Source organism: Pristiophorus japonicus, chromosome 15, assembly GCF_044704955.1.
Source record: "Pristiophorus japonicus isolate sPriJap1 chromosome 15, sPriJap1.hap1, whole genome shotgun sequence".
Lineage (NCBI taxonomy): Eukaryota > Metazoa > Chordata > Chondrichthyes > Pristiophoridae > Pristiophorus > Pristiophorus japonicus.
Genome location: NC_091991.1, coordinates 8,874,818 through 8,891,649, shown reverse-complemented (window position 1 = coordinate 8,891,649; position 16,832 = coordinate 8,874,818). Strand labels below are relative to the sequence as shown.

General features: G+C 45.0%; 1 protein-coding gene across 11 annotated transcripts in view; it reads left to right on the top strand.

The window, feature by feature from the left end:
- Positions 1 to 16,832, top strand: part of ppp1r12a (protein phosphatase 1, regulatory subunit 12A) — a 212,502-nt gene that overhangs the window by 60,540 nt on the left and 135,130 nt on the right. For all 11 annotated transcript variants that reach the window (XM_070900112.1, XM_070900111.1, XM_070900119.1 and 8 more), the window contains exon 2: positions 14,896 to 15,026. In XM_070900112.1, coding sequence (XP_070756213.1) covers positions 14,896 to 15,026 — 131 coding nt within the window. The remainder of the gene's footprint in view (positions 1 to 14,895; positions 15,027 to 16,832) is intronic.

Genomic DNA, 16,832 nt, shown 5'->3' with positions numbered 1-16,832 from the left:
AGAAGTGCTGAGTGGATGATCCATATCGGCCTCCTCCCGAGATCCCCACCATCAGAGAAGAGAGTCTTCAGCCAATTCGATACACTCCACATGATATCAAGAAACAGCTGAACGCACTGGATACAACAAAGACAATGGGCCCCGACAACATCCTGGCTGTCGTGTTGAAGACTTGTGCTCCAGAACTTGCCGCGCCTCCAGCCAAGATATTCCAGTACAGCTACAAGACTGGCATCCACCCGACTGTGGAAAACTGCCCAGTTATGTCCTGTCCACAAAAAGGACAAATCCGATCTGTCTCCCCTCAATTATCAGGAAAGTGAGATGTTGTCGACGGTGCTATCAAGTGGCACTTGCCTATAACCTGCTCACCGATGCTCAGTTTGGGTTCTGCCAGGACCACTTGGCTCCAGACCTCATCATAGCCTTGGTCCAAACATGGACAAAAAAGCTGAATTCCAGTGACTGCCCTTGACATCAAGACACCATTTGGCTGAGTGTGGCCTCAAGGAGCCCTAGTAAAATTGGATACAAATGGGAAACAGAGGGAAAACTCTCGACTGGCTGGAGTCATACCAAGCACAAATGAGGGTGGTTGTTGGAAGACAATCATTTCAGCCCTAGGAGTTACTCAGTACAGTGTTCTCGACCCAACCATCTTCAATGCTTCATCAATGACCTTCCCTCCATCATAAGGTCAGAAGTCGGGCTGTTCGCCGATGACTGCAGTATTCAGTTCCATTCACAACTCAGAAAATGAAGCAGTTCATGCCCGCTTGCAGCAAGACCTGGACGACATTCAGGCTTGGGCTGATAAGTGGCAAGTAACATTTGCGCCACACAGGTGCCAGGCAATGATCATCAACAGACGAGAGTCTAAACACCTCCCCATGATAATGAATGGCATTACCATCGCCAAATCCCCCAACATCTTGGCGGTCACCATTGATTAGATACTTAACTGGACCAGTCGCATAAATGCTGTGGCTACAAGAGCAGATTAGAGGTTGGGCATTCTGTGGTGAATGTCTCATCTCCTGACTTCCCAAAGCCTTTCCACCATCTATTAGACACAAGTCAAGAGTGTGCTGGAATACTCTCCACTTGCCTGGACACCATCCAAGACAAAGCAGCCCTCTTGATTGGCACCCCATCGACCACCTTCAACACTCACTCCCTCCACCACTGGTGCACCATGGCTGCAGTGTGCACCATCTACAAGATGCACCTCAGTAACTCGCCATGGTTTCTTCAGCAGCACATCCCCCAAACCTGTGACCTCTACCACATAGAAGAACAAGAGCAGTAGCAGATGTATGGGAGCACCCTCATGTGCAAGTTCCCCTCCAAGTCACACACCGTCCTGACTTGGAAATATATCGACCGTTCCGTCATCATCGCTGGGTCAAAATCCTGGAACTCCCTCCCTAACAACAGTATGGGAGTACCTTCACCACAAGATCTGCAGCGGTTCAAGAAAGTGGCAATTAGGGATGGGCAATAAATGCCGGCCTTGCCAGTGACGTCCACATCCCGGAACGAATAAAGAAAAAACTAAGGAATATGGTGATAGTGTGGGGAAAGTGGTGTTGATGTAGATGATCAGCTATAATACTGCATGGGGGGAAGCAGGCTCGATGGGCTGTATGGCCTGCTCGTGCTTGTGCTCCTCCTACTTGTGTTCTGAAGGCCAGAGATTTGCCGGCAATAAATTTGGTATACTGCAGAATGTTGAGTTGGTGCAGGCTGGTGAGTCTGGGTAAGCGGGACTCAGCGTGGAACAGGATGCAGCTGGGTTTGTGTGGGGTCGGGCTCTGAAGGGTGTTGAAATCGAATCTTGAGATAAAGGAAGTATTGATGAGGGTGATCACAAGTGGGAACCCTGGCCTATTTATTTTAACCATCCTTAATATAGGGGTTCGAAGACCAGTTATGTAGCACTGCCCTGGCTGGTATCAGCTAACTTAGCACTGGCGGCGATCAAATCTGGGACCCGAAATGGCGTGTGATTAGATGGCACTTTTTGTTTTGCAGGTTGGATCTCTTGCAGTGAAAGATTTATATCAACTTGGCCAAGTTTTAACTTTTGCGATTGCTCCTTGTAACATGCACCATTAATCTCCTGTGGTTGAGGAGGTTACTGGAGTTTCTCCATCTGTGGATGAATACTTGTGTAACTTGTAACCACAGCAACTTAAAACCACCTCAGCCAAACTTTGCAAGTTTCTCCTATCGGTCCCTGGGATCATATTTATCTCCATTTCTTGGTATTGAGACCGATGTGAAACACTTGAAATCTGCAATGTGCAGCTGTAAAGTGTGCAGCTGTTGCATCACGCCGAACTTAGTGGCCAAACCTCTTGGTATTCTGCTTGAACCTCATGCAGGGATATCTTGTACTTCGATCAGAGCCGGTGGATTTCTTAAACGTTTCTCTCAAAGTTTCAAAGAGTTTAAACCACAGAAACCAGAATAATGGAGGGAAAGCAATAATCAAGCAATCCTATTGATTGAAATTATAAAATATTGAGAAATGTCAGTAGCAAAATGAAAAGACAAATCATTCTGAAACCAGTAAGGTTCTTGTGCGTAGAAGGTAGCACTAAAGTAGGTTGCCCTTGATCGCGATGCATCTATCGACTCTGGCGTAAAAATAAAAAAGGGAAGGTGGCTCAACCGTGGCTATCAAGGGAAATCAGGGATAGTATTAAAGCCAAGGAAGTGGCATACAAATTGGCCAGAAATAGCAGCGAACCCGGGGACTGGGAGAAATTTATAACTCAGCAGAGGAGGACAAAGGGTTTGATTAGGGCAGGGAAAATGGAGTACGAGAAGAAGCTTGCAGGGAACATTAAGACGGATTGCAAAAGTTTCTATAGATATGTAAAGAGAAAAAGGTTAGTAAAGACAAACTTAGGTCCCCTGCAGTCAGAATCAGGGGAAGTCATAACAGGGATCAAAGAAATGGCGGACCAATTGAACAAGTACTTTGGTTCGGTATTCACTGAGGAGGACACAAACAACCTTCTGGATATAAAAGGGGTCAGAGGGTCTAGTAAGGAGGAGGAACTGAGGGAAATCCTTATTAGTCGGGAAATTGTATTGGGGAAACTGATGGGATTGAAGGCCGATAAATTCCCAGGGCCTGATGGACTGCATCCCAGAGTACTTAAGGAAGTGGCCTTGGAAATAGTGGATGTATTGACAGTCATTTTCCAACATTCCATTGACTCTGGATCAGTTCCTATGGAGTGGAGGGTAGCCAATGTAACCCCACTTTTTAAAAAAGGAGGGAGAGAAAACAGGGAATTATAGACCGGTCAGCCTGACATCGGTAGTGGGTAAAATGATGGAATCAATTATTAAGGATGTCATAGCAGTGCATTTGGAAAGAGGTGATATGATGGGTCCAAGTCAGCATGGATTTGTGAAAGGGAAATCATGCTTGACAAATCTTCTGGAATTTTTTGAGGATGTTTCCAGTAGAGTGGACAAGGGAGAACCAGTTGATGTGGTATATTTGGACTTTCAGAAGGCTTTCGACAAGGTCCCACACAAGAGATTAATGTGCAAAGTTAAAGCACATGGGATTGGGGGTAGTGTGCTGACATGGATTGAGAACTGGTTGTCAGACAGGAAGCAAAGAGTAGGAGTAAATGGGGACTTTTCAGAATGGCAGGCAGTGACTAGTGGGGTACCGCAAGGTTCTGTGCTGGGGCCCCAGCTGTTTACACTGTACATTAATGATTTAGACGAGGGGATTAAATGTAGTATCTCCAAATTTGCGGATGACACTAAGTTGGGTGGCAGTGTGAGCTGCGAGGAGGATGCTGTGAGGCTGCAGAGTGACTTGGATAGGTTAGGTGAGTGGGCAAATGCATGGCAGATAAAGTATAATGTGGATAAATGTGAGGTTATCCACTTTGGTGGTAAAAACAGAGAAACAGACTATTATCTGAATGGTGACAGATTAGGAAAAGGGGGGGTGCAAAGAGACCTGGGTGTCATGGTACATCAGTCATTGAGGGTTGGCATGCAGGTACAGCAGGCGGTTAAGAAAGCAAATGGCATGTTGGCCTTCATAGTGAGGGGATTTGAGTACAGGGGCAGGGAGGTGTTGCTACAGTTGTACAGGGCCTTGGTGAGGCCACACCTGGAGTATTGTGTACAGTTTTGGTCTCCTAACCTGAGGAAGGACATTCTTGCTATTGAGGGAGTGCAGCGAAGGTTCACCAGACTGATTCCCGGGATGGCGGGACTGACCTATCAAAGACTGGATCAACTGGGCTTGTATTCACTGGAGTTCAGAAGAATGAGAGGGCATCTCATAGAAACGTTTAAAATTCTGATGGGGTTAGACAGGTTAGATGCAGGAAGAATGTTCCCAATGTTGGTGAAGTCCAGAACCAGGGGACACAGTCTAAGGATAAGGGGTAAGCCATTTAGGACTGAGATGAGGAGGAATTTCTTCACCCAGAGAGTGGTGAACCTGTGGAATTCTCTACCACAGAAAGTTGTTGAGGCCAGTTCACTGAATATATTCAAAAAGGAGTTAGATGAAGTCCTTACTACTAGGGGAATCAAGGGGTATGGTGAGAAAGCAGGAATGGGGTACTGAAGTTGCATGTTCAGCCATGAACTCATTGAATGGCGGTGCAGGCTAGAAGGGCCGAATGGCCTACTCTTGCACCTATTTTCTATGTTTCTATGTTTCTAAAATACAAATCAGGACACAGCCAGCTCTTAGTCCTTAGCCAACTTAGGAATAGTCAGAGCAGGGGAACAATGATTTGCACAGTATGTCCCAACCAATATGTAGCCAGAGTTTGAATCTTCACTGCTAAGGTTTAGTTCTTTGTGCTATGCATTTTAGGGGTCTCAGTCATGGTTTGCTGTACTTGTGGAATAAATTGTGTTCTTTGTGAATTTTTATTGACCTCTTGTCTACAGAAATACTCCGTTTAAAGTTGTAATACCTTCATATTGTAGATCTCCTCATCAGCACAACCCACGTTAAAATGTGCTTCAAATATCTGCACAACAGATGGTCCAGTTTAATTAGGAGACGTGCTTTTTTTAAAGTTAACTTTTCAGTTGGCTGTGTGAGTGAGCATCCTCTTTTTTTTTCTTCCTCTTGTTTATTTCCCCCCCCTCCCCAAACCACCACCACCACACAAAACCCCCGTACGGTGTCATGTTTTATGCGGCAGGGATTGCACAACCAATTCCTTGTTAAGCTGAACCTGCAGTTTTGTGAACTGCTGTTTGAAAAAAGGAAAAGGTTTGGAGACTGTTCACTCCTGGTAGACAGGATTATAAAAACCTGAAGCTTTCAGTTCCTTTTAAAGTACAGCCTTGTATTGTGCAACATGTATTTTAAGAGTTCGCAAGTTATGACTAAGTCAAGAACTCTTGACTTTCTGAAATGTGTTTCTTCAATTTCAAAGCCAGAAATAGTGGTCAGAATGCCAGAGCTGCAATATTTTTGACTTTATATACTTGGGTCATGAAATGTAGCCATCATTAAGATCTGTGTTCAGGTACCAGTGGACAGAGTTGCAACCCAGCACTTGGCTAACCCTGTTGACAATCACTTCTTGAATGGAATGGTTCATCACTCCTTTCAACTTTTGAATCTTTGGCTAATGGACGCCTCTTCATCATGTACATGTGTTTCATGCTTTCCATTCCAATGTGAATTACAGTATAATCCATCGGCAGTTCCTCGAGTCATCCACTTCATTTGCGCAGATTCTCTTTAATTAAATCGGCCTCCTTTTATACTCGTCACCTCACCACGTAGCTTCGTGTCGCGAGCAATTTAAAAAAAAACATTATCAGTAGAAGCACCTTCCTCCATGTTCTTTTGTCGAGAGCAAACTGCAGAGCTGCACTGGTTGTTACCTCCTCTCTCATTGGGGTAGGTGTGTGAACTAAAGCTAAAATATATGATCCACTATTAGTGATCCGCTGTACAACATCTGATTGCAGTGCTCACGCCAGCATTTCGCAACCTTATAATTTGCTTTCATCACTTGAGGTTCAGTATTTCTACACTACATTGCTTTATCTTCTGGATCCCTTTTCCTTTCTGTGGTAGCCCATTCCAAGTCTAATGACTTCATGTGTCAGTCATGGCTCAGTGGGTAGCACCCTGACCAGAGTCAAGGTTATGGGTTCAAGTCCCACTCCAGAGACTTGAGCACCAAAATCTAGGCCAACAGTCTAGTACAGTACTGAGGGAATGCTGCACTATTGGAGATGCCGCATTTCAGATGAGATGTTAAACGTCTGCCTCTCTCAGGTGGACATAAAAAATTCTATGACACTATTTTCGAAGAGGAGCAGGTGAGTTATCCCCTGTGTTCTTGCCAATATTTATCCCTCAAAAAACATAAAAAGAGATTATCTGGTCATTTATTTCATTACTGTTTGTTGGAGCTTGCTGTGCACAAATTGGCTGCTGTGTTTCCTACATTACAACAGTGACTACACTTCAAAAAAAATACTTAATTGGCTGCAAAGCGCTTTGGACAGCTTTGTGCACTTTGGGCACTTGTGAAAGGCGCTATATAAATGCAAGTTTCTATTCTTGATTTGAACATTATATAAATTTCCATTGGAGGAATTTAAAAATGCTGAATTCACACTTGTATATTCAGAAAGTTAGAATTTTTTCCAGACAGAATAGTTGCTTTAAGTTACACTATTGAGGCAAGTATTTAGTCCTGATTTATAAACCAAACGTATCACCTTCCAGCAGGAGTACCCAAGCAGTTCTCCAAGCCCCAGTGTGCTTTGGCTTAGTCTGTTCTTGTTCATGTGGCTTGAGGTTTGGGAAGAGCAATTTTTTACGCTGTTGTCTAATTGTCAGATTAATCTTAAATCAGAATACCAAGATCTTTTGGTAACGACAACTTGAGATATATACAAGCTCACACAAAATTAATTTAAACTTTGCAGGTGGTTCTTGAACTGCCTATGCAATCCACAAGGACAAAAAGCTTGGATGCCCTTGCCTTAAAACAAGTAACAGTTGTTTGTCTGCGTGAATTTTTTGGCCGAAGGTAAGGCTAGCATTGCTGGAGAATGGAACACTTAGTAATCCCAGTTCCGGCATTGCATAACCAGCTGCATCAAAGGCTGTCCCCATCATTCAGTGGCCTCTCGCTCCCTGCAACTTCGATTATCGGAAGGAAAAAAGTACCAACGTTATGGGAACACTATCACCGTGAAGATCTTCGTCCAAATGGCACACTGTCCTGATTTCATAGAATAGACTCACGGGGCCCAAATTTCTACATGATTTGCGCCTGATTTTTCGGAGCAACTGGTGGAGAACGGACTATCTTAGAAATCGCAATTCTACACTTTTTTTTTCTGCAGTTCTAGTCAGGTAGAACAGTTCTACTTTGGAACAGAATTTTTTCTTCAAAAGGGAGCGTGTCCGGCCACTGCCGCCTGATTTCAAAGTTTCCATAGTGAAAACGTACTCCAAACTAAAGTAGAATGGAGCAAGTGAAGATTTTTGTAGAACTGAAAAAACCTGTTCTACACATAAAAAAAATCAGGCGCAGGTTACAAATTAGGCATCCAGAACGAGGTTGGGGGGGGGGGGGGAGGGGAGGGGAAGGGAACTCATTAAATTCTACAATAAATCCTTATTTATACTTCTACAAATATTATACAAATAAATCCAACCTGAATAAACATTTATAAGCAAAGAAAAGATTAAATAAACCATCTTCCTACCTGTGTGAAAGTGCTTCAGGCACGGAGAATTCTGCAGTCAGTCTGAGGCGCCCGTTCTGCCCGCTGGGGGGGGGGGGGAGGGGGAAAGGGGAGAGGAGGCGCCCGTTTTTTCCCGGGGGGGGGGGCGCGGTGGGGTGTAGGGGAGAGGAGGCGCCCGTTTTGCCCGCAGTGGGGGGGGAGGGGAGAGGAGGCACCCGTTCTTTCCCGCGGGGGGGCGCCCGTTCTGCCCGCGGGGGGGTAGGAGGCGCCCGTTCTTCCCGCGGGGGGGGGGGGTAGGAGGCGCCCGTTCTTCCCGCGGGGGTGGGGGGAAGGAGACAGTGAGAAGGCTGGATGTGCTGATGGCAATGTGCTTTTATTAAAAAAATGTTCAAAAATTAAACAGCTACAAAGAACTACAAAAATGGCCGCATGCCAATGTTTTTTTCACACTGAGCATGCGCGAACGCTCCAACGCGCACGCGCAGCGTTGCGGCAGGAAAAAAACTAATTTAAATAGTACCTGCCCCCTCCCACTTACAAAATCGGCGCGAGTGTAGGCTCCGCCCCCCTGGGCGCCGCGGCGGGCAGACAAGGAGCTGCAGGGCTCTCCAGAATCGTGATTTTTTTTTTTTAGGCGTTGAAAAACGGGCGCCCTGCTCGGAGGTCCTGGCATCTGGGGATGAGTGATAAATGTGGCCAATACTGCTTGGACTCCATGAATGAATCAGTAAATATTGTAGAGTCTTTTGTGCTAGTTGGTATTTCCTGTAATGACTAGATATATCACTTGAGTATTGAACTTCAGTTTCTCCATCAGTTCCATGTATTTGCCAAACTCGACAACCATTTCTCATGAGAACAAATCTTAATGTGATGCCCATCACGAAAAGCATGGTCATTTGGGTATCGGGACTTGTATTGTGTCAGGGCAGGAAGCGCCAAGGGTAGTTGAAACTCAGCCCGCTCATTGGCAGCTGCACAGTGTTACTTGTAAGAAATATCTGCGGGAACTTTCATCCTCTCTCAAAGCCTTGTTGCTTTGATCTGACAAGTTTGGGTGATGGTTGCTGCAAATTGTCAGGTCCACCCAACAACGTCTATACACAATTGATATCCTAATCGAAATAGAAGCAACAGAAGTCGTTAACCAGTTTGGTCCTTTCTTGTTTTAAAAAGTTCAGCCTCTATACAAAACTCCGGTTCAACCACATCCTCAACTTGGTCGCTGTTTTGGTGCTCTTTGAAGCTATTTCCGCCGACACATTGCTCTTTTACCCTCTAAATGCTTTGATTTCTATGTTTGAGTATTCTCACAGGTGAGCCAGAGTTTCCCACGCCCTTGAGCTTGTTTGAACTTGTCTAGCAAACAGGAACTATTTCTTGCTCTCCTTTGGCTACTAGTTCCACCAGAGGAAACGTTACAAGGACACCCTCAAAGCCTCCCTAATAAAGTGCAACATCCCCACTGACACCTGGGAGTCCCTGGCCAAAGATCTCCCGAAGTGGTGGAAGTGCATCCGGGAGGGCGCTGAGCACCTCGAGTCTAGTCACCAAGAGCATGCAGAAACCAAGAGCGTGCAGCAAACCTGTCCCACCCTCCCTTTCCCTCAATGACTGTCTGTCCCACGTATGACAGGGACTATGGCTCTCTTACTGGATTGTTCAGCCACCTAAGGACTAATTTTTTAGAATGGAAGCAAGTCTCCCTCGATTCCGAGGGACTGCCTGTGATTTCCACCCTGTGTTTCCTCGGGTGCTCTATCTTTGAAAGTGTCAGAGTAACATGCATACTCCTATTTTGGGGCTTTAAATTGGTTAAACAGTAAATGAGCAAATGAATAATAAGTGTTGCATATATATTTACATTAGTGGTGAAGCTTTGCTAAATTGTTGCATAGTGGAAAATAACATTGGTTTGCAACCTGTTGTAAAACTACAATTATAGTAAGTATTGATTCTTTTCATTTTTCATTATCTGTGAGTTAATATCTCAATTGCAGATAAACTTCTAAAACTCAGTGTTTTGGAAAGTTGATGAGCAGCAGTAACTTAAGCTTTGAATTTAAGTAATTGTTCATTTCAAAAAGTTGTCATGAGACACATCTGGGGAAAATATAAGCAAACAGCACGATGCTATTTAAATTGATGGTTTGTCAGACTCTGACCAGCTAAACAATTGGTGCAAGTTTGTATCTAGTTAAGCCTGGAGATGATTTGAGAATGAAGCTGGTTTTTAACATTTTAAGGGCTCTGAGAATTTAAAAACCGCAAAAACATTTGTCACACTCAAGTCACAATTGGCACTTCCAGCAAAGAGCTGAAAGTACAGTTCAGAATAATGCATTGCACCAGAAAGTGGTTGGAGAGCTGTATGTTGCATGACACTATCTATAAAGGGGCCGGTCCTCTTAGTTATCATCATCCAATTTCTGACATTGAAGAAGGTTTAAGGATGGATTTCCCTAGTGAACAACTTGATGCTTCTTCCTTAGCCCCTTTCTGTGGAGGCTGCCCAATCCCTTTAGGAAAGTAAAATAGGTTACAGCACATCTTCATACCCTCCATGTGAAAACACTGGTCTTTATATTAAAAGTTGGGTTTCTGCTCTGAATGTGATTGTGAAATCCTTAGTACAACAGATCTGAGCCATCTGCGTTGATCAATGAATTAGAATAAAGTTCACCTTTAGGATCTTGTTAAGTAGAGGCCTAAATGACTATTTGGGTAAGTAACCACTGGTCCATGGGTGTTGTCCGTGATGTCCTTGTCAGGAAATGGTTCAGGTTGTTGTGGTCGAGATTATTGAGTGTTTAAAGTGGCCAACACCCATATAGATTCAGTACTGTGAATGAAACTAAATGGAGTAATTTTTGGCTGCCGAATATTTATTTTTGAAATGGTGAAACCAAATGTAGTAGTCTCCCTGGTTAATGTTTTTCAAAATAATACAGCTATTTGGAATTGCCTAGCAACCAGGTGTTTAATTTTTGATGTTGAAACTAGTTTTGCACATTTTATTTTTTCCAAAAGAGAAAAATGCCACGACTGTTACTTTGTGATGGCTTTGTCCCATGGTATCGAATGGTATTAACTGGTTACCGAGCAATGGTAAAAACTGGTCACTGGGGGTTAGTTTATGTCGGGAAGGTGCAGTGCCGAGCATATCAAGGTTCCATGATTGACTTTTGAAAAATCCAAGTGGTCATATCTTCATGCCGGTTACATCCACTTGTACATGAAGGAGCCGACCCCACTAGTTTTTTTTTCCTTCCCAAGTGTGTGCAGCAAATTGTGTGTTCTGTTCGACCGATTTAAGTATGGGCGGTTTAAGTGGTAGGCTCACATTTAAATCTGGCAAAGAGTGCAAGTGATTTGCTGTTAACCATGATGGATAAAGTTACTGCAGACAAACTCTGTGTAAACTTCAGTTAAACCTCAGTTGAGTGTTGAGCATGCCAGCTATTTTGGTCAGCAGCCGGTGTTCAGTAAGTAATTTGCAACTCGTTACGGTACAATTACTTATTACATTTACTCATCTGCGAGTGGTGTCGGCTGCAATTTCAATTCAAATATATCACAGCAGAGCATTGCCATCAAATTTCAGGTTCGCGCGTTTAGTTTCAATGAATTGGTTCAAATATTTCAACATTAATCAAAAATAAGTTTCTAATCCACTACGACTTTAAAACATGTACATTTATTGGATTCCACTGAGGGTTTTAAAGGAAAGAACTGACTGCATTTATCCAAATGCCGTTAGCCTCATTATTGTGCTGGCCATTTATATAGATCATTGATTTAGAGAATTAACAATCTGGAACGATTAATCGTTATTGTCTCGGCCAGAGGAGAAGTCTTAGAATGTGAGGTGGATTTCAGTAATTATGCTGCCCAGCACTGAGCTACAATAACGACAGTCATTGATTCATACAAACAGTCCAATGTGGACAAAGTACCTTGGCACTAATCTCCTGCTCTTTCTGTCCCCCCTTTCTCTCTAACTCTGTCTTTATGGGCCCAAGTTTCCACATGATTTGCGCCTGATTTTTAGGAGCAACTGGTGGAGAACGGACTATCTTAGAAATCGCAATTCTCCACATTTTTTTTTCTGCAGTTCTAGTCAGGTAGAACAGTTCTACTTTGGAACAGAATTTTTTCTTCAAAAGGGGGCGAGTCCGGCCACTGCCGCCTGATTTCAAAGTTTCCACAATGAAAACGTACTCCAAACTAAAGTAGAATGGAGCAAGTGAAGATTTTTGTAGAACTGAAAAAACCTGTTCTACTCATTAAAAAATCAGGCGCAGGTTACAAATTAGGCGTCCAGAACGAGGGGGGGGGGGGGGGGTGGAGGGAACTCATTAAATTCTACAATAAATCCTTATTCTTCTTCTACAAATATTATACAAATAAATCCAACCTGAATAAACATTTATAAGCCAAGAAAAGATTAAATAAACCATCTTCCTACCTGTGTGAAAGTGCTTCAGCCACGGAGAATTCTGCAGCCGTTCGTGCCGCTGAGCGGGAGGGGGGGGGGGGGGTGGGGGTGAAAGAAAGCCGTTCGTGTCGCTGGGGGGGGGGAGGGGGAAAAGAGAAAGCCGTTCGTGCTGCTGAGAGGGAGAGAGAAAAAAGCGGGGGTCGGGTCTGGTCTGGTCGGCGAGGGGGAGAAGCGGGTGTCGGGTCTGGTCCGGTCCGGAGGCGGTGGGGGGAGGTGGGGAAGCGGGGGTCGGGTCTGGTCCGGAGGCAGGGGGGGGAGCGGGTGTCGGGTCTGGTCCGGAGGCAGGGGGGGGGGAGCGGGTGTCTGGTCTGGTCCGGAGGCAGGGGGGGGGAGCGGGTGTCGCGTCTGGTCCGGAGGCAGGGGGGGGGAGCGGGTGTCTGGTCTGGTCCGGAGGCAGGGGGGGGAGCGGGTGTCGGGTCTGGTCCGGAGGCAGGGGGGAGCGGGTGTCGGGTCTGGTCCGGAGGCAGGGGGGGGGAGCGGGTGTCGGGTCTGGTCCGGTCCGGAGGCGGGGGGGTGGGTGGGGAAGCGGGTGTCGGGTCTGGTCCGGAGGCAGGGGGGGGGAGCGGGTGTCTGGTCTGGTCCGGAGGCAGGGGGGGGAGCGGGTGTCGGGTCTGGTCCGGAGGCGGGGGGGGGGGGAGCGGGTGTCTGGTCTGGTCCGGAGGCGGGGGGGGGAGCGGGTGTCGGGTCTGGTCCGGAGGCAGGGGGGAGCGGGTGTCGGGTCCGGGCGGGGGGGGGGGGTGGGGGGGAGAGCAGGAACTGGCCGTGGGAGGAGCCTTATTCACGCAGCCCCAGTGAGGTCATTCAGCCAGGGCTAGGGGCTGCGTGCTTCGGGCCCCTCCCACACAGTTCGGCGCCTGGAGCTACTGCACTTGCGTGCCCACTGTCGCGCGCATGTGCAGAGGTCCCGGCACTGTTTTCAGCGCAGGGACCTGGCTCCGCCCCCCCACAGCTCGTGCTGGCTGCGCCGAGCCAGAGGACCTGCAAGTAGGTGGAGAATACCGAGGATTTTTTTAGGCGCGAGAAACGGGCGCCCAGCTCGGAGGGGCGCCCGTTTTTTTTTCTTGTGGAAACTTGGGTCCTCTGTCTCTCTCTCTCTAACTCTGTCTCTCTCGGTCCCCCTAACTCGGTTTCTTTGTGGTGGAGTATGACCTTCACTCAAGTATCTACACGCAAAGGGTGGTAGAAGTTTCGAGATCTCTCCTGCAAATGGCAGTTGATGCTGGGTCAGTTAATTTTAAATCTGCGATTGATGAATTTTTGTTAACCAAAGGGATATGGGACAAAGCTGGATATATGGAATTGCGTCACAGATCAGCCATAATCTCATTGAATGGCTGAACCGGCTTGAGGGTCTGAATGACCTACTCCTGCTCCGATTTTATTGAAAGCAAGTCAACCTCTTGTTCCAAGTAGCATGATTGGTTTATCTTTTTAATTAGACTGGACTTTTCTTCACTGTTCATGTCTGTTGCCAGTTGAATTCCAATCGGAAAAATAAAGTATGGATTATTTACTTTTTGTCAGTTTGGCATATTGAAGTAGTTAAATATAGTCTTTGTGCTTTGTTTTACTTTGTAAGATTTCATATTCTGAGATGTGGAACAGATTTATGAAGCACATGGAGGCGATATAAATCGCATTAAACTGGATTATGTTTGTGCAGGACACTGTTGTGACACTGCTCTTTCCCAAATGGTTTGGCAAGACCTTTTCTATGGAGAGTGTTTGTGCAAGTTCAGTGATCATGACCGTTGGCTCGCATAAACCGTCCTTTAATATCCTGACTGGACTGATTGTGTTGTGTGTCTGCACTACTGTCCTGCATGAAATGTATATGGAACAGGAGTTGACTGCATTTAAGAGATCCTTCAGTTTGTCATTGGGGATCTTCACTGAATTCAATGTTTTGGCCACATTGTTTGTGGAGTAACCCAGTTTTAAATGTTAATTCTCCTTATTGTAATAGTTTTAGTTTGAGGGTAATCATTGAATGCTTTCTTTTGAAAGAATTTTGTTTGAGTTTTGTTTCGAATAGTCCATAAATTATTTTCTACCAATGACCAAGAAATGCAAACACTAAGTCTGCAATAAAAATGCTTCTTCATCAGGATTTGTGAAGAGAAATGATGAGTCAGCAGAGTTCTGATGGAAGAGTCCACATCTGAAATGTGAACCTGTCTTCCCTCTTTCTACTCCTAGTTTATTTGCTCTTCTAACCCCACCCTTCAAAAAAAAATGGCAAGCATTGGCCCTTCAATCATTACTGTTCCCTACCCGCTCCCAAAGGAATACCAGTGTTCCAACCAGCATGAGAACAATTAGGGCTGTGAATCTGTCACTGCCTGCATTTAGTTTCTGAATTTTTAAATTTAATTTGCTTAATCTGACTCTTGGATTTGGACCACTGATGAGTAAACTCATTGAGAACATTAAAACATGACTTGATCTGATTTGCAGTGCGGCCTCTGTAGCTCGGTCAAGGTTACCAGTAATAGAAGAAACGTTACTAATTTCAGAGCAGACTATCTCTGCGCTTAACTTTGTTTATTTAATACATGTAACAGTGCTTTCAAATGCTGCTATTGTAAGAAGACATGCTTGACATTTTTTTTGAGTATGTATCTGCAGAAAATACTGAAACAAAATATTTTTCATATCTTTTGCAGGCGTGTATAGATGATAATCTGGATATGGTGAAATTCCTAGTGGAACATTCTGCAAGTATTAATCAGCCAGATAATGAGGGTTGGATACCACTGCACGCAGCTGCGTCCTGTGGTTATACAGACATAGCAGAGTAAGTATACAACTGCACACTTTGCTTTTCTTCTTCCTTGTAGTCCTTCTGTGGTACATCAAGACCCTGGTGGGAGGAGAGGCTGGAAGCCCACTGTTGGGCTCCACCAATTGTATAACTGGCTGCGATGGATGATATCGGAGTGTGTTGGGGGCGGCAGGATTCCTCCGTTGTTTGGTTGGGGACTACTTGGTCGCTGCACAAAAGATTCCCATTTGATTGCGAAAAACTCATTTTGGTGCTGGGAATTATTACCGGCATCTTGCCGCTCCCCTGTTTTAAAGCGCATATTTTGAAGATTCAGTACAACTGAAGGGCTCAACCATCTTAGTGCATCCAATGCAGCTGTCAATTATTTAAATACAAGATTCTTTCCACAAGTAAGGAAGACGATAAAGAGTTGTGATTGAGGGGAAAAACTTTGTCTTTGACTTTCCAGTGAGAACTATAACAGCACAGCCTTCACTGACTCTGCTATAAATTCAGCTCCTCAGGAACAGGCCAGCTTTTCTTCAACCTAATGTCACCATGTCACCATGTCACCAGTGTGTGTCTGTGTGCGCGTACGGTGTCCCCAGTTTCCAAGACCATGAGTTCCTGCACAGTTGTTGTTGTATGTGCTTTGTGATTGACATGGCCCTGTACTTTTTGGCCTGATGGTGATACAGTCCCCACCACTTAAAACATCCACCTTTAAAACAGGCAGTCGCTTATATTAGCCAAAAAGCATCAACCATTCGCCACTTGCACTAACATCAATTTCAGTGTTGTCGTTTACAGCATGCTAATTGCCCTGTTTATTTCGAGCAGAAACAGCTATGCTTAATAGTTTGTGCCTCATTAAGGTGCGCTGAATGCCAGAACAAAGAGAAATAAATAGTAGTAGAAACAAAATGCTGAAACACACAGCAGGTCAGGCAGCATCTGCGAAGAGAGAAACAGAGTTAACGTTTCGGGTCGATGACCGTACGTCACAACTGGAAGAAATTAGCGATGGGACAGGGCGGAGGGGAGGAAAGAATAAAAGGGAAAGGCTGACTGGGTGCAAGGTAGGAGAGATTAAATGACATCCCTTTTGGACGCTATCCATTCAAGGAATTTTTATCTTCCTGTGCCATGTTGATTAGCTGTTCGACACCCCATTGCATAAAAGTGCCTCGTTCCAAGCAGTGCCTTATTTTCTGTATTCATTCGTTGTTGTACATGTGCAAATTTTGCCAGATCTTCTCTGCTCCAATCATCTTCAGCTGCATGTAAAGTCTGAACTTGGCTTTAAGGTTTGTGTTGATTTGATACGGTTCGTTCCTAGCGATCAGAGCCTGTCATAATTAGCACTTGCATTTTGTGCTGATGCTCCACAGTTTGCAGAAGTGCGAAACCTGCTCAACTAAAAAGGCTGATTGTGGCTACTTAATCTGCTGAAAGGTGGTCCCAGTAAATCCATTGCCTCCTGTGATATTCTGAATAAAGACTTTGGGCACGGGTTCCTTCAAAGTCGACTTTGAAGTCAGAAAGAGGTTAAACTGAAAGAGGGGACTGATTTCAGGAATGTCATGGGAAGGTGATATCTAAGCCATGTTCTGTCAGCTCAAATGTTTGAGATGATGTCATCAGACACCTGTGGGGTTCATGTGACTTTTTCCAGGTCCATTCAGAGGTCAGTAAGTGTTGGCTCGTCTAAACTTCATGATTGGATTGTTGCAAGATAAGCGAAACTGATAAATAAACTTCCTCTTATGTTTGATGGAAAAATCACTCCAGTGTGATCCAGCCTGTCCCTGCTTCAAAGTTCTGGAACTGATGGGC